General features: G+C 35.7%; 2 protein-coding genes and 1 long non-coding RNA gene across 5 annotated transcripts; 1 reads left to right on the top strand and 2 right to left on the bottom strand.

The window, feature by feature from the left end:
• Window positions 1-19: 19 nt before the first annotated feature.
• On the top strand, window positions 20-4,668 carry LOC103975472 (uncharacterized). 3 transcript variants are annotated; one of them, XR_010504563.1, is made up of 3 exons: window positions 143-693; window positions 790-3,074; window positions 4,129-4,668. It is a non-coding gene; the product is annotated as an uncharacterized LOC103975472 (long non-coding RNA). The 3 variants fall into 3 exon arrangements; XR_010504558.1 differs by lacking the exon at window positions 4,129-4,668 and adding an exon at window positions 3,382-4,110; XR_010504556.1 differs by lacking the exon at window positions 4,129-4,668 and having other exon boundaries at window positions 20-693; window positions 790-3,291.
• Window positions 4,669-6,369: 1,701 nt separating this feature from the next.
• LOC103975481 (uncharacterized) lies at window positions 6,370-7,098 on the bottom strand. The gene has a single exon (XM_009390457.3). The coding sequence runs from the start codon at window positions 7,040-7,042 to the stop codon at window positions 6,614-6,616; it is 429 nt and encodes a 142-aa protein (XP_009388732.1). The 5' UTR covers window positions 7,043-7,098; the 3' UTR covers window positions 6,370-6,613.
• Window positions 7,099-15,237: 8,139 nt separating this feature from the next.
• LOC135672543 (protein DROOPING LEAF-like) lies at window positions 15,238-20,589 on the bottom strand. Its single transcript, XM_065181036.1, has 7 exons — window positions 20,359-20,589; window positions 19,385-19,516; window positions 18,856-18,967; window positions 18,700-18,748; window positions 15,743-15,818; window positions 15,567-15,629; window positions 15,238-15,469 (listed from the first exon to the last, which is right to left on the bottom strand). Exons 1-7 carry the CDS (start codon window positions 20,581-20,583, stop codon window positions 15,407-15,409), a joined length of 720 nt encoding a protein of 239 aa, XP_065037108.1. The 5' UTR covers window positions 20,584-20,589; the 3' UTR covers window positions 15,238-15,406.
• Between the last annotated feature and the right edge of the window lie 4,756 nt (window positions 20,590-25,345).

Here is a 25,345-nt window from a genome sequence, read left to right as displayed (position 1 = left end):
CATAAAACAAATACAAAATAGTCATTGATAGATAAACTATGTTAAACTATGTTAGTTGACTATTGTTTGACTATTAAAGTAAGTTTGTCATTTTCAACTTTGGTAGATATGTTTTTATTATTTATAACTTTTAATATTCTTAGGATATTTCTCCCTAAATCGACATAAATATTATTAATTTATCATTTAATTTTAACAAATTATTTCATATAATCGTTTTTCTTTTTCTTGCAATCGTCAAAGCATCTTTTATCGTCGATGGAAAAAAGAAAGATAATCAATTATGATGATACGAAGATCGAAGAAGAAAAGATGAAAAATAATTTTTAATATTTATTAAATTAATTTAATATTTTTAGAATTTAAAACATTAAGTTATGACCCAACGACCCGAAGATCCAGAAGATCATATCCCGAATCAATTAAATGATTATGAGAAATCGATTGGTCTTATTAAAAAAAAATAAAAGGCGGTTGGGCGGTGGGGGATTGCCAAAAGTAATGCACGTAAACAAGTCACAAAAAGACCTAATCACAATGGAGAACACTACAACGGCACTTCAGGGTTTAGAGGTCAATACCGTCGCCTTGTACGTCGGCAGTGATGCCGCCTGGGAGATCCGCTGCGGTCCGCTCCAAAACCCTCTTGCCGCAGTCCTCGCTGCCGCACAGAACGTCCCCTCTCGCCTGGAGGTGATGGAAGACTTGCTTTTGATCCTTTTGTCTCTCTCTCTCTCTCTCTCTCTCTCTCGATTCTGGGTTTTCAATGTTTCCTACTGAGTTCTGTAGGTCGGTCTCATCGGCATCCGCAACTGTTGAGTCGCTGATGCAACTTCACAGCGCCATCGCCTCTGTTCGTTTCAGATCATTTATAGCTGTTGATTCCTCTTCTTGGAGCTGGCTGTCTCAAGATAATGATTTCATCTCGAAGCTTCAAAACCTGATCTTGTTGGACAAGGGCCATGGTTTCACCTCTAATGCTTGCATTTGAAGCTGAAGAAACTCGAAACTCTGTTAATGAAATTATTTGGTGAGGCATTTGGATTGGATCAAAAGAAGATAAAAGTTGAACATGGCCTTCCAAAAGTTCAAAAGAGAAAAAAAATCAAGGACAAATGGTATGCAAACATGGATAAATGATCTAGAATGGACCTCCACCACTCAAGTGTGTGAGATATGAATTGATTAGACTGAGCACTCATGCATCATGGCAGGATAAAGAAAAAGGCATGTCTGAGGCCATCATTAGCAGCAAAAACGGCAGACAAGGTCATTGATTCCAGATAACTTATTTTAGCTGGGAATATTATATGAGAGATACAAAAATATATTACTTACCCCTTTCACTGTGCTTCATTCTCTAAGTTAACTACTTGCATTAGACTCCAAGCTAGTTTAGTTTTCTTAGATAACCTTAAATGATGTTTTATTCAAGTAGGAATGATATGATCAGTTGACGGATTCATGAAGAAGGCAGGTAAGTTCGTTATATGTTGGCTTCTTGGTTTATAAATTTATAATATGGTATGCATGTGTATATATATAAGGTCGATAGTCTTTTAATCTAAGAACAAAGAAATTAAGTTCATAACAGGTTTGTTTTTTTTCATCTGTATTCACAACTGAGATAAAAACACATTGTTTTTGTTGAATGATTTCCTCAAATTTGGAAAAAGAAAATATAACTTTTGAACCTTTGTGCTTACTTTTTCTTTAGATTTCCCTAGTGGAGCTTTAGGTTGGAAGTGCCATTCATGGCTGCAGTAGTTTGTACAGTGGTACCACTTATTTGGTGCTATTAGAGAAGATATATATGTGGGGGAAAACAAATAGGGAAAGAGAGCAAGTAATATATTCCTTAAAGATGAGTGGGAACGTGATGGGGTGTGAAAGCCTTGCCAGCCATTCTTTGTTTCAGTAGGAAAAACGCTTGAAGCTCTTCCTTTTTAATCACATATTTGGATTTTTCCTATGCAAGAAGTTTTTGTTAAATAGACTCTTCTTATCAGATCTCCTTACTGTTTCAGGCCAAGATTTATATCTTCTCCAATGTTTTCTCCTGTTCTTAGTAGCTTGCTTTTCCTCAATGGTTCCGAAGATTAGGTGCATGAACTTCTTCCTTCTTTGCACGTATCTGAGTTATTCTCATACTCCAAGCTTCCGGAGTAGCTAAAGAAAAGAAGAGTCAATTGCTGCCCCATTAACCTTCACTTTTTCTAGTTGTTTATTCAAGTTGCTCACTATTTTCTTTAAGATGTTCCTCGTCATGATCCAACTAAATTGAGTGCCTAGTTAGTGTACTACTCATCATGCTGGAACCATCTGTTCTTCAAATGGCATCTCCTTGTTCCCCCAAACATAGTGGATTAGCCATTGCACTCTGTCTCCTCCTACTGATCTATTGGAGTTATTGCAGTAATCATTTGACTTCAACGTTGCTTACCTTGTTACTGCTGGTACTATCCACCTTTTTTCCACTTCTCGGCCAAATTGGCAAGGCTTGCTTCAAGGAGAAGCCATCAGAAGCTGCTGCTGCTCTGCCACCAGATGTAGTTTTTGCGGATCAGAAGGCATCCATGGAAGAATTTGTCGCATATCACAATGATGAAGCAGTCAGTGGGTCAGAAAATCCATCACTGAAGTATGAAGGTCTGGAGGGGGAGTTAACAAGTGGGCTTCTATCGGTAGATGCTTTGAGTTCCAGTGGCAAAAATGCACAAGAGAATTTAAGTCAAAGCACATTGCGATGCTCGAAATCTTCTGATGAGTCTTTGCTTGAGGATGCTTGCTGCTTGAAGGAAAGCTTTGAAGGTTCAATATCAGATGATGAAAACCTCATTGAGATTATACTCCCAGATGATCATTTTGTTGTGCCTGAGGTGTCAAAAGCATGGTTGAAGCCACTGCCAGATATAATTAGAGGATTACTGACAAATCTTTTGCTTGAGCCAGTACTGAGGCAACATGGACTGATGGAGATCGTATCAGAAATCGGTGACAACTTAATCGAGATTGATATCACCAGGGGCTGCATCAAATGCTCAAGAATGGGAATCATGGCGTGCATAGTTTAGGTATGCCAAGTTAATGGATTAATGTGTTTTTTAGGGTTATAAATTGAAAACAAATATTTGGTTGACTAGGGTAAAATAGTTCCAAGGTGAATGTGGTGTTTCTCTCAATTTACCAATTCTTTTGCTTTCTTTAAAGCCTGTGATGCCGCTTAAAGCATATGAATCATCTGCTACATTGTAGGCATTCATGTTTGAAGTCCTTTACGTTTCAAAGCAATGCTTCATCTTAAACCATGCTTTCTTGGAACCTTGAGCTTGGAGCTTCTAATTTTGTACATCTTTGATGAACTTAGAATTTAATTTTCAGATGTTGAAGCAGTAAAGAGATCATCTGCCAATAATACTTGGCACCTGATGGTGCTCCAGTTGGTGAGACATGTTTCATCATTTTGTTGGAGATTTTTTTTTTTTCGAGGGCTAGAGATCCAACCTAGTTTGCAGCATCCAACAGGTAGCCAAGTAGGTTATAGAAAATGAACGGCCACTTTTGAAGTGGTGTTGTACAGTATCAAGGTAGCATTCCAAGTTCAAAACTGATGCATGCTATTTTGGTACTTAGTATGGAATGTACTGTAAAGAGTTGATATCACATCCAGAAATAAGATGGCAATTATCACACTGCATCACTTGGCCGGCCTGATACACCTAACTCTTTATAGCACCATGGAGAACTATATTGAGAACAGATGATGTGTTCATGCAGTCTTAAGTCATATCAGAGGAACTCAAAAAAAAAAAAAAATCTCAACACAACAAACTGGGTCTTGCTCTAGCAATTGGTTCCGATCCTTATCTTCTGATTCAGAACCTTGTGGATGTGGCATGCAAGTATTTCACCTGGATTCTCCTTCCAGTTATTGTAAAGAATAGAACCATTAAAGTTAGCTTCTAGCTCTAGTGATCTTGTTGAACCAGTGATGACACAAAAAAGTGGTCAAACTGAATACATCTTCAATGTAAACTCCAGCAGCTTTCTTTTTGCTAAATTGTTCTGTTGCCTTGAGATCTCTAGAGTTCCTCAGCACTAAAGATCTTCTGCAATTTGTTTTTGTAGCTATCTTTTTTTATTTTGTGTGATATGGAGGTGCGCATGTGCTGCTCAGTGAATGGATGAATGGACACCATGTTGAAATCAATCTGACTCTATAGCAGGTTTAGTTTTTTGTTGTAATAATTGCTTAGATTCAATGGACTTCTCCAAATCCACTTGTCTTTGAAGGCAAAACACTGATACAAGGGTTAGGATTTACAGAGGAATATGTTCTCTTACCAGCTCCAAGCACAAGATACATCACCTAATAGATGACAGTAGCTGCAGGGACTGACCAAACCAGATTGAGCCTGTGCTCCATGGTTCTGGATTGAGATTGTCATCGATCTTAATAGTGGATTAGGAATCATGAAATGGAGTTGTAAAGTAGCATGTCTTTCTTAATGCACCTTCCATGTTTACTCCTGCCCAAATTTAGTCTTTTTCTTTTCAATAACTTTATTATGAAAATATCTTTACTGTATTCTTATGATGATAATATCACTACAAATGAACTGACACGTCTACCTTGCTTCTGTTTTCCATGATAGTGTGAGATAGCACTGATATGTACAGGAGTTGAAGGCAATTGCTTGAGTTGGCTTAAGAGGGAAGAAAGGTTAACCTATTTGTTTTTGCTTTCTTTATTGATAAAGAAAGGGGTGTATTTTTTAAGGATAAATTTTTTAAAAAAATTTCAGTCTTTTGAGAAATTTTTGCATAGCGGCTTAATTTAAAAAAAATATATATAAAATATTTTTTTGATAAATGATAATTTTGTCTTTAGCCCTCGTTAAATCCGTCTTCACTTTGCACCCACCCTTGTGTTGCCTTTGCCATTGTCTCATCTTCCCTTTGCCCCATCAAGTTTGTTGTCTCATTCTCATTATTCTCACTCATTTTACAAGCAACTAACATTGTCATCCATGGCTCTTGTGGGAGGGTCGTCATCGTTTTTATAAATTTTGTTGACTCATATCAGAAACTCTCTTGCATGTCTCGCTCTCATCATGATCGTATATGACTCTCGCATTAGGAAGGAGTGGGTGAGGGTTATTGCTACCTTCACAAACCTTGTTGATTCTCATAGGCCCCATTGTTGCTTTCGTGCTCTCTCTTTCCTCACGCGTGAGGGTGGGGCTAACGGGGATTTGTGGAGGTGGCGTAAGGATGATGTAGGGCGAAGGTAGAGGTAGGTCCAACAAGGGCTAAGGATAAAATTATCTTTTCACACAACAAGGGGTATTCTATGAGAATTTTTAAAAATTAAGATATTCTATGAGAATTTTTAAAAATTAAGATATTCTATGAAAATTTATTAAGGAACAAGGCTTTTCTAGAAATTCACCTATTTTTCAATGGCCAATGACAATGACTAACAGTGATAGTTTAGTAGTATTCATATGATAATTATGATAATATCAAAAATGACATAAGTAATTTGATTAATTAATATAATAATATGTGTTATATTAAAAAATTGGTTATCTAATTGAGATATTAATTCGGACTCAACGGAGGTGAAATTCAATCACTATCTTTGAATAGTTTAGGAAAATATGAAATTCTTTGGGATGTTAAATCTTATACAATTATGTTTGGAGTTCCTCTTATGCTTAAATCAATTCAATAAATAAGATGTTGGTAGAATGGCAAGAATGTTAGAGTTGAATGCCTAAAGACGATATGATATGATATTATGTATTTAGGAAAGCACATAAAAACACTTTTTACAATATGACTTTTGGACTATTATACTCAGATTTATAATGATGTCTAAGATGATTATGAGCATCTTTTGATCCTAATAGAACCTTGCTATGTCGAATTTATGATATAATCAATATATATGACGTGATTAGTAATGTCGATCATGTTAGCCATATGTGGTTAAAATATTAAGATATATAATTAAAATGTTAGTCATGTGATGTCGTGATGTCGATCACATAACGTCAATGTATTGTGGTGTGTGAGGTATAGATCATGTAACGTAGTTGTATCGTATAACTACTTAGGTACCGATTCTGTCATATTATATATATATAAGAACGTCAAATCATTTCATCTTTAATGATTGCTAGACTTGTTGTGGCTTCCTTTTGGATGTATGCATAGCTGTGGAAATTTATCTGGCCATTAAAGGTGTCGACCATGATCACCATAATATATATAAAATAAACCTAACTTATGCACTACCGACAATGAAATTTATTGGATTTGCAGGAGCCTTCATCTTTAATCCACAAAAGTGGAGAAAAGTAGTGAACAAAGGCCATGTCTTATAGATGCCATAAGGCAACTCCAAAGCGGTAGATCTCAACACTGCCAATTGAAACACAATTTCTCCAAAGAGATAAACAAGAAATGACATCTAACACAGCTTATTACTTCCATCTGAAGCACGCACAGCATAGACACACACTCTCAGAGCCCACACACAACTCCATACTTAGAAGACAACTCTCTCTCTCTCTCTCTCCCCATGCATTTATCATGTAGTGTTCTTCTAGAACACAAGATCCTTCTTGGCTCGAAGGTTGATGAAGTAACCCCGGGGGTCGCTCTCGAAGGATGCCCGGGGCATGACGGCGCCGTGCCGCCCGGGCGCTCTCATCATCCGGCCAGTGCCGCGGCTGCCGCCGCCGCAGCAGCAGCGGTTGCCGCGGCAGCAGCAGCAGTAGAGACAGAGGAGCACAACAGCCACGGGAAGGACCACCGTTAAGCCAACGTGCAGCCATCGGTGCAGCGTCTCGGCTCTGGTCTCAGGCGGGAAGACAAGGTCCAGCTTCTCCGCCAGGAACCCGATGGCGTCCTGCAACACATGGATCAGCTGCGCGAGCTTCTCCTTGACAAACTCCGTCACGCTCTCCTTGAGCTCGTCCGCCCCCTTCACCTCCCTCGCCTTCTCCACCAGTAGCTTCCTCAGGCCCTCCATGGCTTCTCAGCGTAGGTGGGAAGGGGAAAGGCAGCGAAGGCCAAATAGAAGGCAGGCAGCAAGACTCGAGTCAAGAGCGCTGATGGCCCTTTTCATTTGATTACAACACGCACCTGATGACTACCTACCCCAAACAAGAACTCGACGTTGTGGGCCCAGTTAACAGTAAGGGATTTGATAGAAGTGGGTCAACAATTCGGGTTGAAATAAGTCGAGTACCCAAACATTTTGGGTTTCTTCGTTCAATTATCGAGGAGTCTTCTCATCATGATAGACTCTTTATTATATGCGGAAACGCTATTTATACCCACCCGACAAACCCGCACAGATACCCATTTGATCTCGATCGTCCATTTCACAATCGACCCCGCAACCATGGAGGAAATCGCCACGTGTTAGGTGCAGATTGTTCAGTTCGGTGTCGTTCTCAAAGACGGAGAATAATTAACACTTCACGCACCGACTTAAGTCACGACTTCTTGAACTCAAACAAAGTAGTGTTAATCATAACTAGAAAATAATTAGCTTGGAAATTTGTATAAATAATAATAATAATAATAATAATAATAATAATAATTGTATAGGCGAAGGATCTTAATATTTGAGATGATATAGATACTATATTAAAATTTATAATAACAAATATACTATTTCCAAACTTTGTATTATGGTGATGACACTTCCTATTTGAATTCAACCAAAGAACTCATTTAGGTAGAGCCTATTGGTCCAACAAGTTATGACAACTATACCAATAAGTTTTTATGATTGATGATTTATGAATATAAATGATGACAACTATACCAATAAATTTCATCATATATGAAAAACAAACTTGATTTATTATTTTTCCTATTTGAACTCAGGTCATATTTAATAAAAATATTTTCGAGTAAACATGACGCGTAAACATCGGTACGAAAGAAAAAAATCATTATCATTGTTTATAATTTAAAAAATTATAAATCTAAGTCCGACTAATTATACATTCTTAAATATGTATTTTAGAGGAATTAGCTCATGCTAACAAAAAAAATGTCCCAATAATTAAGAAAGAATTCAGTAATCATGTTATGGTATACCAAGCAGGATTTGGTGGCACCCAAATAATACAAGAAAAGTATTATCTGACCACAAAAAACAACAAAATAATGGAGTTTGTGGAGATGTTTGGATTCAGTATTTCCTCAAGAAGAGACAAACCATAGTTTGGAGCTAAACATGAGATGTTGCTTTCTTCTTCCTCATCCTCCAAAGGAAGCCGAGGGCACATCCAATACTGAGCAACTATTATTGAACTCCTCTCTCTCTCTCTCTCTCTCTCTCTCTCTCTCTCTCGCTCTCTCTCTCTCTAATATATGTGGATCTGAGGAAGAGAAAGCAAGTACATCTGCAGTCAAAGATAGTAAGTACTTCAATGAGTGGAAGCTGCAGCATTAGATTGCTAAGCCAGAAAGTACTGGCAATTAGAACCAGGGGGAGTCGACTGAGGAAAGCAACCTCACAGGAGATCACAGACAAGAGAGGTTTGGATGAGCCTCAAACCAGATCGGTGGAAGACTTTGCATGAAATGACACTACCTGATTACCCAATGCATGTGAAATCTGGTGGTCTTCATGTCCCTTTCTTGTGGTTGATCTGCCACTGGTCCTGCCTTTCGATATTGGATACAGATACACCCTGTGAATGCGAGTGTACATCCTAATCCTTCTTCTTCTTCTTCTTCTTCTTCGGGTAGTCGTAGATCTAAAGAACTAGTACTCATGATCTTTATATAGGGTTAGCATGGATCTTCTAAGACTAGTCTTTTGGAGGTTGAAGGTCCCATCTCTTCTATGACAGTAATGTCTGGTAAGCTATCTTCTTATGTTCTACGTTTGTAGCTCAATCAATATTAAGAAAAAATCTTCACGGAATCAATTCCATAAATTTAAATTATTAATGTAATTATTTTAGGTCTTTGAATACAAGCTTTTTCATCCCTTTATGTGTTTTGTCTTTTCTTATTACTCCTCTTGTTTCTTATTGCTAGACAAGGCTATATTGTCATGTAACATTGCTAATCACACCATGGCAAATGGTGCCTTTACCTCAAATTAGTTGTTGGATTTTGTAGCTTCTCATCATGTCACATAAGATTAATTTTTTTTTAAATATTCACCGATCATATGACGGGCCAAATGATATTATTATTGGTGATGATTTAGGTTTACATATTACACGTACTAGCACCGCTACTCTTCCCAAATCTTTAAATTTATTTTCACTTTCAAATGTTTTATATGTTCCATTCATATAATAAAATTAGTTTCTATTTATTTTTATAAAGGATTTCAAACACAAATGAGTAGCCTTATGAGTATTGGAGTCAGAACTTCAATCATTGGCATGATGGTCATCCGTCCAGTACTCTTATCATATTCTATCCCAAATTTTAATCTTGTTATTCATATGAGTAAATCCAAGTTTTCATTTTGTAATTCTTGTAATTTAAATAAAAATCATAAATTACTGTTTGGTGTCTCAACTTTAGAAAATCATGATCTTTGGATCTCATCTACATCGATGATGTTTGGGGTCCATCTCCAATTTATGGAATGGATCATCTTTCCTTTTATGTTATTTATGTTGATCATTTCACAATATATTCATCTTTATTCCTAATGGCTCATAAATTTGATGTTTTCTCTCTTTTTTTTTTAATTTAAAACTATGATAAAAAAGTTCTTTGAAGTATCTATTAATACAATATATTCAAATGGTTGAAAAGAATACTAAAGTCTAAAATCTATATTTGAAAATCATGAAATTCAATACTTTAAAGAACTTTCCTCCCTATACCCCCTAGCATATAACATCTGTTGAACATCATCATCGACATATCGTTAAAACAGACTTACCTCCTTCGTTGAACACCTCTTCTTTTATCCTTTAGATCTATGTATTTAATTTTTTTTTATTAATCTTGTTAATCGACTACCAATACCTATTCTTAAGAATAATTATGAATATTTAGATGTCTTTGGTATCTATGGCTTCAACCTTATAACAAACATAAATTAGAATAACATTTTCTCTAGGTTATTTAAATATCAATAATTCTTATATTTGTTTCGATCTAATTGAACTTGAGATTTACTTTTTCACATCATGTTCAATTGGTTGAAGTCAAATTCCATCCACATCCACATTCACAAATGATAATAAGATAAATCCATAAATCATCTCAAATTAGTCAAATATGTCACCATCATTGTAATCTCTAAATTATGAAATTCCTATTACTTAATATTCTTTACCAACTCAATCCATTTATATTTGTGATTCTTCTAACACGTCTTTCCAAAACCCACCTTCTTTGGTAGGTAATCATGAATCCTCACCTTCCATTTTATGAGTCACTGCCAAGTTTGATGCATGCATCAACTTCATTCGGTTTCTATTCGGATATATCCGTCGCTTGAGTCGATGCAAGTTAGTGACTTACCATTGGTGGTTGATCTTCATCAGGCAAACACACCACTACAAGAGCATCTTTTGGCTTACCTTTGAGTGAGTGAGTCACCTTCAAGAGGTATGGTCTATCATTTTATCCAACTCTAGAAACACCTCATTTCTTCAACTTGAATCCTCCTCTGTCACTCAAGCTATGAAACAGATCCAAAGTGGAGAGAAGAGAAGCCATATGTGATGAATTTAATGCTCTCATAAAGAATATAATTTGGGAGTTTGTTCCTAATGCCTCCAATCAAAACATCAACTTCCTAGAGGAGACTATTATGAATTTTTATAATCAAACGAAATTTGGATGAAAGTTTTGTGAAGGTCGATTTATCACCAAAGGATTTCATCAACTTCCTATAGTAGACTATTATGAAACTTTCAACCCTATAATCAAATCACAAATAACTCAGCTTGTTCTTTCTCTTGTTCTCACTCATGGATGGCTGATACTGCTGGGCTTTGTTGATGCCTCTTGCCCAATCATGTGTGTGTACCTTGCGCTTGGTTTCATTAATTGAAGAACTTTATTCTCACCCTTGGCTTTATTAACTCTAAATTTGATACTTTATTTTTTTATATTGATAAGTCTACCACAATTTATATTCTTGTCTATATAGATGACTTATTAATCATAGAAAATTTCAAGCTGTTTATTTATTATGCCATTGTTGCTCTCTCTAGGAGATTCTCAATTAAAGATCTTGATAATCTTCACTACTACTTGGGGAGTTGAAGTTATATCTATTGCTAAAAGCATCTTTCTCTTACAACAAAATTATATTCAAGATCTACTTAAGCAATTAAAGATGTAGGACATCAAAGAGATAATCACACCTCTCAACACCACAACAATTTTGGTCCTTAACGATAGCTCTCCTCCTATAGATACTATCGAATATCATATTCTCATTAGTGTCATGCAATTCTTATCACTTACATAGTCAAACATTTCTTATATCGTCAATAAACTTGCTCAACTCATTGGACAATTCCCAAGCGTCTTCTTGGATATCTCAAACATTACTATCTCTCATGACCTTATTATATGATGTTCCCAATCGCTCGTTCTTTTTATTTATTCTGATACTACTTTGGTCAATAATTGTGATGACTTTATATTCATCTTGGCTTATGTCATTTTTATTAAAGCCAACCCAATAGCATGGTGCTCTAAAAAGCAATAGACAATTGCCTGGTCATCCATGGAAGTTGAATATCACTCTATTTCCTCTACTATGGCTAAGTTACCTTAGCTCACTAATCTTCCATCTGAGTTGGGCATGTCGCTTGGTCAACCTCCTCGTCTTCTTTGTGATAATATTGGTGCGAATTATTTACGTGCTAATCCGATATTTCACTAAGCATGTCATCCTCAATTATTATTTTATTCAAGATAAGATTACAAATGATTCTCTTCAAGTTACTCGTATATCTACATATAATCAAGTTGATAACATCCTTACAAAACCCTCGATTAATCTTTTAACATCAAATCACTCCATTAAGAAAGAATCCTTTTATATCACTCAATAAATTTAAGGCAATCAGAAAATATTGTCAGTTCCACAAATTTAGATGATTAATATAATTATTTTAAGGATTTATTTATTATTTTCTTTATCACTATGTTGACTAAGTGTATATAAGGAGTGGTAACCGACACATCGAATACAAGCATTCTTCATCCCGTCTAACTTTGTGTTCTGTCTTTTCCTATCGCCCCTGTCAATGTCATGGTTTGGGCTCTCGAAATCCAAAAGCATATGGATGGAACTCATTGCACGACAAACTGTCTCTTTCGGATCACAGACACTGTAGAGACGTTTTACTATCTCAACCTGTTGAGAGACAATTTCCAGGTTGTGTACTGTTCAAGATCACATTTTGTTCCACTGCTGCCACTGTGTATGGACCAACCACAGCAGCATAAATAGCATCGAGTGGAGAGATCTCCCAAAGCCAAAGCACCCTCGAGCATGCATCTCTCTTGTGATGGTCAGTGTAGCCAAAAGAGGGGTGCAGCTCTTCCACCACCATCATCCCAAGCACCACACCACGCATTCATGCCCTCTTTCTCCCGGCCCCTCCCCTCGAGGCTGTCCGTGGTGGCTCAACGCCAAGGTGACTCGGATGAGATTGGCGTCTTCGAGGCGACACGGTACTTCTCCGGTGGAGGGAGCCATGGGAGAAGATAGAGTGAGTTGGGTTGCAGGTAGGAAGAGTTTGGATATAGTACTAAGAGCCATCCTCCCCCGGCAGTCCAAGAAGGGTGAGAACCAGCGCAAGGATGACAACAAGTGTCGTAAGTTAGCTACCTGTCTGTGCTCTTTCTTCAATCAAACTATCTACGAGAAGAAATCACAGTCGGAGAAAGATCGAAATCTGAAGGAGATGCAGGCAGGGAGGAGAAGAAGCAGCATCAGCTATTCCCAGACCATCAGAAGCAACGAGGGTTACTCCAATGGCAGGACCAACGGGCACCAGAAGCCTGTTCATTTCAGCTCACAGAGAGAAGCTTGGTACCACAACAGGGTGACAAGCGAGGTCTGGCCAGCTGAGAGACCCAAGTCCATGGATGGTTGTCCTGAGAACAAGTGCGGGGTTAATGGAAATGGTGATGGGTTATCCAAGGAAGAAGCATTGGCGAGTGAAGAGTTCATGGAGAAAGAAGAGTTGGCCATGAGGATGGAAGAGGAGGATGGAGGAGGGAGTGACTCCAGCTCTGATCTATTTGAACTGAAGACTTATGAGATGTAGTCAAGAGACGTGCTTCCATTTCTGGTGTTGCATGCATTTTGAGAAACCAGTATCTTAACAATCTTTGCTTCCTCTCTGTTTAGGATTGCTTCTTATTACTTTGGATTGCAAATAGAACACAAGAAGAAATTAGTTCCATATCTCAAGTTGGAGCATATGAAACTTTCTTATGCCAATTATGAAGCTATGAAGTAAAATTATCTGTTTCTTTGACAAATATTGTGGGTTCTGATGCACCTCTTTGTTCTCAAATAACTCAACTGACTGATTGTGAGTAACCTGAATTCAAGACATGAAAAGAATATAAAGGAGTAATTCATACTATGAAAGATAGTAACAACTGATGGGATTATATGCCACCAAGCCATGAAGTTTATGGCATAATCACAAGAAGTAAGCTTGCTGAAAGGTTATTTTTCTAGGCTAGAATATGATTAGACACCAGCAGGAAAGGTATGTTTGTACTCAACTGCAAGGTTGTGCTAAGCAGGATTTAATTTGTTATTGTATTTATTTATTTATTTCTTTAGAAGAAAAATATATTTGTTGGGCACTAAGTAACAGTGACTGTGATAGTGACACTGACAATGGTGATGATAGTTAAGATAATGACATTTTTGAACTAATTAGGGGTTTGAAAAGTATAGACACAATCTTTTATTATTTTCCTAGGCCAATAATTTTTTTCAAAAAAATAGTTTTTAATATATATATATATATATATATATTTCAATTACTATATCTCAAAAAAATTGAGTATGTTTCTAGGAGAAATTTTTTTATTCCAAGAGCTTCCACAGTACACATTATAATAATGCACAATCCAAAAAGTCAGCTGTAAAATACTGTTTTCATTGTTTTTACAAATAATACATTCTATTATATCACATATGATTCCCATTAGTAAAATAAAAATAAAGACTAACTCTCTTCATTCCCATTGCTATGGGACCACATATGTGTTGGAGTGGGTGAATGATGAAGCAGACTAAAGCATAGTTCCACACAATCTTTATCTTGTGTTGGATACATCATACAGTCATTCTCATGCATAGTGACTCCCACCATTGGTGCCCAAAGCAAACCATAGACAACCTCATAAATAGTCATCACTTTTGCCTGTTTTCCTATTGATGAATCTCTTAATTAGCAGCCTGTTAATTAAAACTTTCCCTGTAACTACAGTAACTTGTTTCAAGTTAATTAATAATATTTTATGACCAAGAAAGAGAGTTTGGACCATTTTTCTCCTCAAAAGAGAAGTAGACAAACTCTTAATCACTTTTTTTCTTTATTTTTTTTTATTTACATATCATGAATTGAAATGGGTGGATTCAACCCACAGTTTATTAATGAAAGATAGTTTCCAAAGGATGAAGAATAAGGACTATTTTGTTCAAAGAAAAAAGATAGATAAGAAGGATGGCTTATGGCTGCATTTACTAGCTCCATATAAAACAGGTAAGTTTATTATAGATTTATAGCAATTCATAGAAAGAGAGGATAGAAAGTTATAATGAACTAAACATGAGAGGATAGAAAGATTTATAGCAATTGATCTTAGGAAAATGAGCCTTCAAAATGCTTGTCCAGATGATGGCACCTGAACTAATGCTGAAATTTCAATAACATGTTGCACTCAATTGATTTATAGAAGTTTGCTTTGATTGATTTGGTGTTGCAAACTCTTGTCCATTAAACATAAAAGACATGTACATAGCTGCTGACAAATCCTTGTCAAGACTTGGGTTGAGCAGATAACTTTTTGAACTCATCAAAACCATAGAGATAGATGAAAGTGCATTTTTGTGTTTGACACAAGTCCTCATACTCCTTCCTGGGTCAAAGCTTATCTACATCAATTAACTTGTTAGAGACTTCATAACTTAATCTTCAATGGCAGTCCTCTTTTTTCTCTCTACACACTGAATACTTAGGTCTGGATCATGAAAATTCACATATATGCATTCAATTCATATGAGCCACATCTATATCATTTCCTCCTAGGAAATACTACAGCATGGAGTTGTTTTTTTGTTATAGGGAGAGGACAAGATCCAAGCAAAGCTTAACAACAGAGCTCCATATGTTGATTGGGAACCCTAATCCTTCTGTTCCGTTTGTTCATTAAAATTGGAGTTTTCCATTGTAGAGCAACTTCTTTCCTGTACCATTAAGCCAAGAAGAGGACACAAACAACAATTAATGAAGCCACAAGGAAACAATGACTCTTTTTCTTTTCACAGGAAAGATAGGATTTACCACTTGTGGAACAGGCGCCAGCTTATCGTCGATAATTGAGCAACGAGGATCACACTTTGCCCACTTTAGTTCATGTTACAAGAAGCATGTAAGCTACAGGCATTAACAACATCTAAAGAAGTAGATTAGTGAGACGATGTACGAAGAAATAGGTTGTTTGTGTGATGATAACTTACATTCTTCGAAGCCATGCTAAAAGCTTCGCGGTGAGGAATGTCGGGTTTAGATGCTTTGATTCGCTGTATTTCTTCCCTGTCATGATGTGCAACTTGAGTTATGTACTTTGGCAGCTTAGGCATAATCAGGAGGAAAGTTTAGCTACCTTTCAGCTGCATTCCGAATCAAAATGTTGCATTATATGTGCTGATCAAATTTTGGGGAAATCAAAAAGATAATATTTTTTTATTTAAGCAAGTTTTTTCGACTCACATATCTCCTGTTTCCACTTCTTGATCTCATTTTTATTTATTTTTTTCTATTTCATTACATCATGATTGATATGAAAGGTGGGATAGCAATGAATAACATGAAGAAATCAAATGAAGAAAGCAATGTGGCATAGAAAAGGATGGATTAATGACATATTCATTCTTCTAAAGGATTCGATGGAAGTGTTGTCGTAAAGGAAATGATGCTAATAAAGCTTATCAAGAATGAGTAGGAAAATCTTAAATTGAGGAATGCTAGAATGGCATGAAATAGGCATCCAACATGAGAATGCAATTTTTCCTGAAATTGTGGCACACAAATTGTCACGAAATTTGAATGAACTAAACTTGATTGATTCTACTATTACATACGATGAGTATATACAGATATCAATGACACTTTTAAAATATTATGATGATTATCTTATTTATCTCTTACTTTCTATCTTAAATTTAATTATCTTTTCAATAATTCTATGACTTTTTTTGTTTTCCTTTATTTATCTCTACATTTCTCTGATCTTGATGACTCTCTTCACTTTCGACAACTATGCTTTAGGAGTACTGTTGTCTAAGACATGATATCTCTACAGTTGTGGATACTTCTTGATCACGTACTAAGAAAAACAAAGATCTCAAAGGCATTTTTGGATGCAGTGCAATTGGGGAGGAAGGATTGAGTTCCCCCTCTGAAGTCAATCAATGATGATTGGTTTAGTGCAAATACTTGTATTTATTGGCCGAGTTTTTCCCAAATCAAAATGCTGCAGATAATTAATAATGAAGAATTCTCCATGTGCAAAGTTGTGATATATGTGCAATTTACATGTTATAATCTATGAGAAAAATGATGAAAAATGCTAGAACAATATAAACAAGGGATATAAGAAGACAAGAGACATTGAAGCGAGTTAAGTATTGAATGAACTTGTAAGACTTAGATGGCTTTTAGGTCTAAGTATTTTGAGCTTAACAAAGCTAATCGACTAATTATCTCATCGGGTCAAGTCATGACAATTAATAAGAGCTCACATGCACTATACCCTCATTAACATCAAGTGGGGAAATTTCGATAGACACAAATGTGAAAATTTTTTTTATCAACCTTCGATCATGAAATCAATTCGATCATAAGCTTAGATATCGAAAAAAAGAAAAGGTTCAACATTTTCAGAGTGGAAAATTCACTATACAATTTATCAAGCATTGTAATTTACAAGTCTTCAACAATTGTGCTTCTGCTAAAATTATCCTCAACAGTGGTGCTCTAAAAAGTAATACTGCCAACAACTTCTTGATTTATACTAACATTATCTGATTTTATAGATTCTTTCACATAAAATTTATATAAACTTTTATAATTCTAATAAATATTGCCAATACTATCGATGCTTTATTATTTTTCTTTGAAAATTTTATATTGTGAAAGTCTTTGTCAAGTTTAACAATATGGCAGCTCTAACATTGTTCTTTGATCTTCTGTGTTTTCCATATATGCTTTTTCACTAATATTTTGCATGTACTTCATCTTGCTCATACATGATCTAAATATGATCAATCCCAATAAAATCTCATCATCATCTGACATATGATATTTTTCTTTCTTTGATTTTTTCATCCTATTCATACTCTTTGTTGTCTTCCAATTCTTCGTTATCTTGATATTGGTAACATCTTCTTATCTAATTTATCATTAAACTCATTGATGGTATGATAAAATATTATTAATCATAAATAAAATTTAAGATTGTCTAAATGTCACTTCTCTGTTTGATCTAGTAATATATGAAAACATACATATATATACTATTACTCAATAGATGAATTATATTACTTCATCATCCAATTCGTGTTAATAGTTGATTTTTTTAAATCTCATTGGAATATTACGAATTGCACATCATGTGCTATATCTTTAAACCCTTCACAATTAATTTTTTTCAGGTCTTCTAATCCAAAGAAAGTTTTCTTCTTAGCTTTCCACATGTAGTCTTATTTTCCACATAACATTGATAAAAAGGAGATATCCAAAAACTTAAGAAAAATTTACGAACTATACTTTCAATTGACTTCTTAAAAATAAAACTGTGAAATAATCTTCCAATTTTCTGATTGTTTTCTTCAATCATTATTATTGCTGTGAATTCTATCGATTACCTTCTTTATTGTTGTGTCTTCCTCTTGTTCTATGATTTTTATTTAGGTCTGTTAATCACAAGAATTTGATTTGTTTTATTCGGATGAATAAGATCATAAATACTCTATTAAACACATTAAAACTTGCTCGATGATGATATACTCAAATATAATTCACAAAGAAGGGATCACACTGTATGCATTTTCCAACAGCAGACAAAGGACTTGTAATGGCAACAATGAATGCAGAAAAAATCTTGCAAAAAACACTAAAATGTATACTATTAGAAACATAGTGGCATGTTAAATTAGTAAAGATTCATGGAATTGTTTAAGCTTAATACATTATTGTTCTGCTATATTGTGTTTATGCTTCCCAGGAAGCATAGAAAATACATTATTAGTATTAATGTTGGTGGAGAGGCATGTCTTTGTTTGAAGTTAGATTTAGAAGGTTGCTCCAATCTGCTGTTCCATATATTATATAGCCACTAGAATGTATAAACATTATGCTGGTAATGCTTACTCAGATCAAATATGATGACAAGCCAAACCTTTCTGATTCTTACCTCATGAAGCGATTATAAGCTGAAGGCATTCTGTGTTTCTTCTCAGGAGCTGACATCAAGAAATCATGAAAATTTCCTCAAAACAATCACACGAGAAATAAAATTTGGAGAGGAAGGAAGAACTTGAAAGGAAGAAAATAAAACCAAAAACTTTACGTTTCACGACAAACGACGGTTTTTGAATTGTTGGTTCATTTGAATTTGATGACGACGACGATGATGATGATGATGGCGAAGGTTGGCTCCTCAGGCAGTCCATGCAACCACCCTAATTAACAACAAAGAGAAATAAATTCTTCCATCTTTCAGAGTTAAAAGCAAACAACAGGAAGAGCAAGTGTTATATATATATATATATATATATATGTATGTATGTATATATATTTAGTAGCTGAAAAATATGACTGCCACCGGAAGAAAGAAAAGGAATAGTAAAAAGTAACCTAAGTTTATATTTATTTTGCTTTCCTAAAAGAAATGTTGCAGCATGATTATTATTGAACTGTACTTAATTGAGAGTAAAGCTAACAACAAACTTCAAAGGGGAATGAGGAAAGCACAAGACCAAGACTTCAATGATTAGTAATACAGCCTAGTCTAAGTTAGATCTTAGTCATTCTACACTTCACACCATGCATGTTTGTCACTGAGCATTACAAACCTAAACAAACAAGGAGGAGAAAACCTGAAGGCCCAGCTGATGATTGGTGGGGCTATGGGACTGCTCCATGGGTCTGGGGCTAAGAAAGGAGACATGGTTGCAGTGACCACATCTCACTGTTACTGTGTCCATCATCGGCTTGCTTGGAACTCCAACCTGCAGCCAAGAGAAAAGATCTGTTTCCATTTAAGAGCAAGGAGTAAGTGGAAACACTTGTTTGAAACCTTCTGATGTCATTGAAAGCATTTGTTAGGTCTTATTTTCCATTCGGTGTCCATTTTAGATCTGTTCAAGTGGATGGAAATCGATCTTCGATTACACTAAGAGAAAGCTAAGGGAGTACATATCGAAGTCGAGTCGATCGGGTGTCGTGCGTATGCTATCATAATGCTGTGATGAGGAAACAAAGCAATTCAGCACGGCGTAACAGTGGAATATGATCAAACATGGAAGGGGGCTTGCTGTTATCTATCGGCTTTGTATGTGCTCACAGATCAAGATCAGCTGCATTTCATGGAACTCAAATCTGCAACAGCTGAGGAAATCATCTTTGGCTTCCTCATGCATGCACATGTTTTGATCTCCCCTGAATTGCTGTTTTCCGTTTGTAGAATTCATCCCTTCTTTTTCTCTCTTAGAGAAGAGGAGGAGTACAAATCTTACATGCAAGTTTGATTTCCTAAGTTAACAGAACAAAAAGCCTAGAAAAGCATCATGAACAGCACTAACACTATCAACATGAACAGAAGAATAGCAAAGCAGTATCATCAACCGGATCTTCTCAAAGTTAACAGAAGGGTATGAGAAAAAAAGATGATGATGATGAACATTACTTTGAAAAATAGGTGAAGCAAAATAAATATATGATACGAAATAGCATTAAGATTAACACTACAACAGATTAGCTCATGTAGCTGAAGAAGATGCTTTTTCCTGTGCATCAAAACCATCATGTTTGCTCTATGTTTTCCCCCTTTTCCACTCATCGAAGGAATTACCGCAAGAACAGTGTTGCAGTAGGTGCAACGCACGTAACACAAGTGCTCCATGGGAGAGACCAAATCCATGAGTACGTACAAGGAGATCGAAGAGGAAGAAGGAGAAGAGAGGGAGAGAAGCGGCAGTCTGCTCTCCTGTGTCCAAGCGTTCTTCACAGGGATGTGGCGTGCACCATGGCTTAGGGTTCTGTTCTGGCAATAATGCCCGGGGGGAACCCCACTCATGGTACGTACGGCCAACCCCAACCCAGCTACAGAAAGGCATGCGGCGCCTATTTTTCTTGAGATCTTTGACGTATGGTGAATGCTTAGCATCTTTGTTAATGATTAAGACAGGAGAATTAACCTCACTTGTCTTTTTGAGCTCATCAAATTATTACTCCGGTCAAAGATGAGCATGCTCGATCGATCTCTAGCTTGCTCCGTAGCTGTTCTGACTTCATGACAGCAAGATATAAATATAAAATGTCCATGGATTCATCTTTTCTATGAATGCATAGTGATCGAAGGAGATACATGCAAATCTTATATGTCCAGCTACTTTAATCACTTGTGGTAAACTTGATGTAAAGGAGACTAAAACATCTATGGATGACCCTCCATCATTCTCCCTACTATAGATAAGATGCATCCAAACCAGGAAGATCATTTCTCCTCCAGTTTTAGCCGCTGCAAATCCATCCCCTATGTCGAGTCCACAAGCCATATAATTTTGCAGAAACCATGTATCGATATATATATTTATTTATTTATTTATCACGAGAAGAATGAGAGAGAGAGAGAGAGATTCACTTGCAGTAGGAGTAGAGATTTAAGTAAGAGGTGGGAAAAGTTGGACGGCATCAGTTGTCACTGTCTTGAGGAGCCATTGAGTGCGGGAAGTGATGTGACCACTCCTGGGTTTCCCGCAGGAGTAAAGGAAGGGACACACCCCTACGCTTGCCCACTTCGTATAACCTCTGCTTTTGTCTCCACCATAGCCTTTTGTTCTCTCTCTCTCTCTCTCTCTCTCTCTCTCTCTGTAGGCTCTGCGGACAGAGGAGGAGGAAGAGCTCGAGCTGCTGGCCACCTTCCATGGTTTTAGCTTTTACCCACCATCGAGAGGAGGTGCACGCCAGGCTTCACTCTCTACAATTTAGGGAAATGGTGGGTGGGTGACATAGCCTTTTCAGATCCCGATTCCACACACTTGACCCTAATTGGGGGTAGGTGTACTGCTCGTGGTAGATTTGATGCTCTCTTTTTTGGCACCTCGAGACTGGTCTCTTTTGTTTGGTTGGGTGTCAATGCGCACTCTCACGAGTTTATGTATCGTACTCTCGTTTCTGTGTCAGATTCAATCAAACACTTTTATCATTTTAAGTAAAGATAATGTTTACCCATCGAGCACAGCCGCGAGGAATCGACACCTTTGGTTTATGGCCTTTGTTCTTCCCATTCTTACCGACCTGGGATTATATCATATAATCATCTATATATTTATTTCAAAGGTCTTTGTTTTTTTATTATTATTATTATCTATTATAATTTATTTAATTTTAGTTTCACAATCGACGGTTTTGATTCTATCAAATTTAAAATCGATCGGCTTCAAATTATTCTTATTTTGATTTTGGTATCGTTACTTCCAAAACTATCGAATCATTAATAAAAAAATTTAAATTATTCTATCAAGATTCATATCCAAATCATTAAACTTTTAATATGAAATGCTTTATTTTTTTTAGCTGATTCAAAATTTCAAGAGTCGAAATCGAGATTCTGATTCGATTCGGAATTACCCGTGAAAACCGGTGGAATTTAGAGGTGTCTCGAACACATTTGTAAGATGGACCAGCAAGTTGTCTAAGTAGACAAGGGAGAGGCAGTCCCACTGTACTTAGTACAACATGCTTATCGAGATTGCTAATAGCTATGGGACCATGGCACCAACTTTTCCGGCATACCATGCGGCAAGAATTGATATCACAACTCACATGGATGCATCAAATCGATGGGTCTTTAATGAGTCGAATTAACATCCAAATAGTTCTCATTCATTATCATCCACACTTGCAAATGCATGTCGACATCATTTCAATTAACCTTTCTTGTTATCTTATTACCTTAATCGATTGGTTTCGAAAGCATGAATATAACCCAAAAAGAAAAATGATTGATTTGATTAACCTCTTCCCATGTGAGTAGTTTTTTTTTTTTTTTTTCTTTCCGACGATTGTGATTTAGGAAGTCTAGTGCAGCTCAATTTCATGCTCGTTTTTTGTTTCGATTCGAAAGCATCTTAACCTTACGCATACATAAAACAATAAACTTGATGAGGTTCATTAGATTCTTGCCAATTAAAATGTGCTTCACACACACACACAGTACATTAGTCTCTCTCATTTCACTTCTCCATTAGTAATGATGTTCTTTGACTTAAGGATGAGATAATTCTTTTCGAGATCGGCTAATTTCAATTAAAACGTTATAGAACACATTGAATTTGAGAAACTTTTTATGTGTAGCTTATCGCATGAATATTGCAAGGGAAGCTGTAATAAGACTTTTGTTTTCATAGATCCTCATGAATTCATGTGGTGGCTATTTCCTTGTTCAAATTTCGACAATAATATAGGGGCCCAAATTAAATGCTGATAGTTCCATTGCATGATCCCTCAGGTAGGTGTTCAATTTGTGGTCTTGATATAAATTCCAATAAGGTACCATGTCACTGTTTTGGAATATAATTTCTGTGTGAGAGAGGATAATCTAATGGCTTAAATTTTTCGATCACACGGTAGCTTCAATCATGCAAATTACTTAATTTTTTGTAAAAGAAATATTATGATATTATAGGCAGATTACAGACACTGAGATAATAATAATAGTAATAATTCGAATTGGATGAGTAAGATAATATATATATATATATATATATATATATATATATATATATATATATATATATATATATATATAGGCTTTTGAATTGTGATATATAGTAACCTTTTCAATTTGACTTGCACTCAAATAAATAAAATATATCTAACAACCAATAAGTGAATTTCAATATCCAAATATTATGTAAAATATTTTTCGAGAAAAAAATTATGTAATCAACCCTACTAGTTAGGATGTATGGAATTGAAAAGTATCTTAGCTTTTATTGATACTGATATGCTAACAATAAAAAGATCACAGATTTTTCATTTGTGATTGTGACTATCTAATAGAGAAACCCAACCAAAAGTCTTCATAATCATTTTCTACTATGCTGTCAGAAAGGAAATTGAGTTCCATATAACACCATGGGCTGATACTTCATCAATAGTTTTGAGAACAGTTTCGATGATAGCATTGCTACATTTTACTTCTAAATTATTGGATATTTATGTTTAGTTCTTTTCTAATATATTGAAAATTCATCTGTAGTTATCAATTTCTAGACAATTTTCCACCTCATTTTCACTTTTTCATCTTGTTTGTTATAAGCAAGTCCTTCAAGAAACCATTATTTTCTCAGCTTTCTTCCCTAATGTGGAGTGGAAGTAATAGTGTAAATGCTTTTGTTTTCAAAAGAATTTGACACTTAAGTTTTTCACATCTGGTGATTTCAGAAATAAACGAAACAAGATTAACATACCCTTTTTTGCATGAGTTATTGAAAATTTTTCGAAAGGTATTAGCAGACAATGTATAGATCAGTGTATACATTTAGAGAAAGTTATCTGATTCCATCAGGAAGGAAACTAGTGTTACATGATGAAAACACTTTAATTTGGAAAAGGTAATGTATTATTGATCCAATATGACTCTCTGCCAGATTCAGCTGGCACTGTTCTTCTGTTTATGATCATAATAAATAACAAATTTTCAGCTGCTAGATAGAGAACGGGAACAACTATGAATGCTGCATATCGCAGGTATGAGATTTGTGATGCTACTTACTGTACAAGGTTATCTTCTTCTTGCATGGAAGATAGATTCAATCAACATTGCTCAAGTATGTTAGACTACTAAAGTTATTCGCATGCACGATAACAAGCTTATTGTATGTTTGATACTCAAAGAGATGCAAGGGAGATTAAATGTGATATGTTATGTTGAGAGTCTGCCCATGGGCTATATAAAGCCATGTTTTGTACCCTTGTCCTCCTCTATGTGTGTGTTGGAAACAAGTGAGCTGTAGTAAGTTTTCTGGTGAATACATACATTTAAGAGAAACTCCTCTTCCCTTATCCAAATTATCTGGTGCATTCCCAATACAAATCTCTTAATTGACAAAGGAGAACTATGATTTATGTGCATATGCATATAAATGAAGGTTCTTCTAGATGCTCTAAATGTATGAGAGCTTATAGAAGATAGTTTCGTTAAACCAAGTGCAAAGAAAGAAGCACAAATGGATAAAGAAGCAATGAAATAACTTAAAGATCTAAGAAATAGGGAGAACAAGGCCTTATTTACAATATACCAAGGCATTGACGAAGTCACGTTCGAGATTATTGCTCTATCGAAGACATCAAAGGAGGCATGGAACATTTTACAAAGAGCATTTGGTAGTGTGGACAATGTGAAAAAGATCTGTCTATATTCTTTAAGAGGTAATTTTGAAAAACTACAATAAGATACATATGAATCTATCTCTTATTACTTCTCCAAAGTCATTTTTATTATTCATCAAATGAGAAAAATTTGTGAAGAAACAAATGACCAATGAGTGATGGAGAAAATTTTAAGATATTTAGATCTGAAGTTTAATTTTATTGTCGTAGCAATTGAAGAATCCAAAGACCTAGAACAAATATATTTAGAATAACTAATCAGTTTTTCCTAAGCACATGAACAAAGACTTATAAGAAGAGGAGAAGATAAATCATTGGAACAAGCTCTATAAACTAAAATAACACTTGAGAACAAAGGAGAACCAAGATCTTAAAGAGGTAGAGGTCATGGGCAATGAGGAAGAGGTCAACCTACTAAAGAAGCACAAAATAACAAAAAT

This window comes from Musa acuminata, chromosome BXJ1-4, assembly GCF_036884655.1.
Source record: "Musa acuminata AAA Group cultivar baxijiao chromosome BXJ1-4, Cavendish_Baxijiao_AAA, whole genome shotgun sequence".
NCBI classification, from domain to species: Eukaryota; Viridiplantae; Streptophyta; class Magnoliopsida; order Zingiberales; family Musaceae; genus Musa; species Musa acuminata.
Note: the sequence above shows the minus strand (reverse complement) of the source record. Positions and strands in the feature narration are given on the sequence as shown.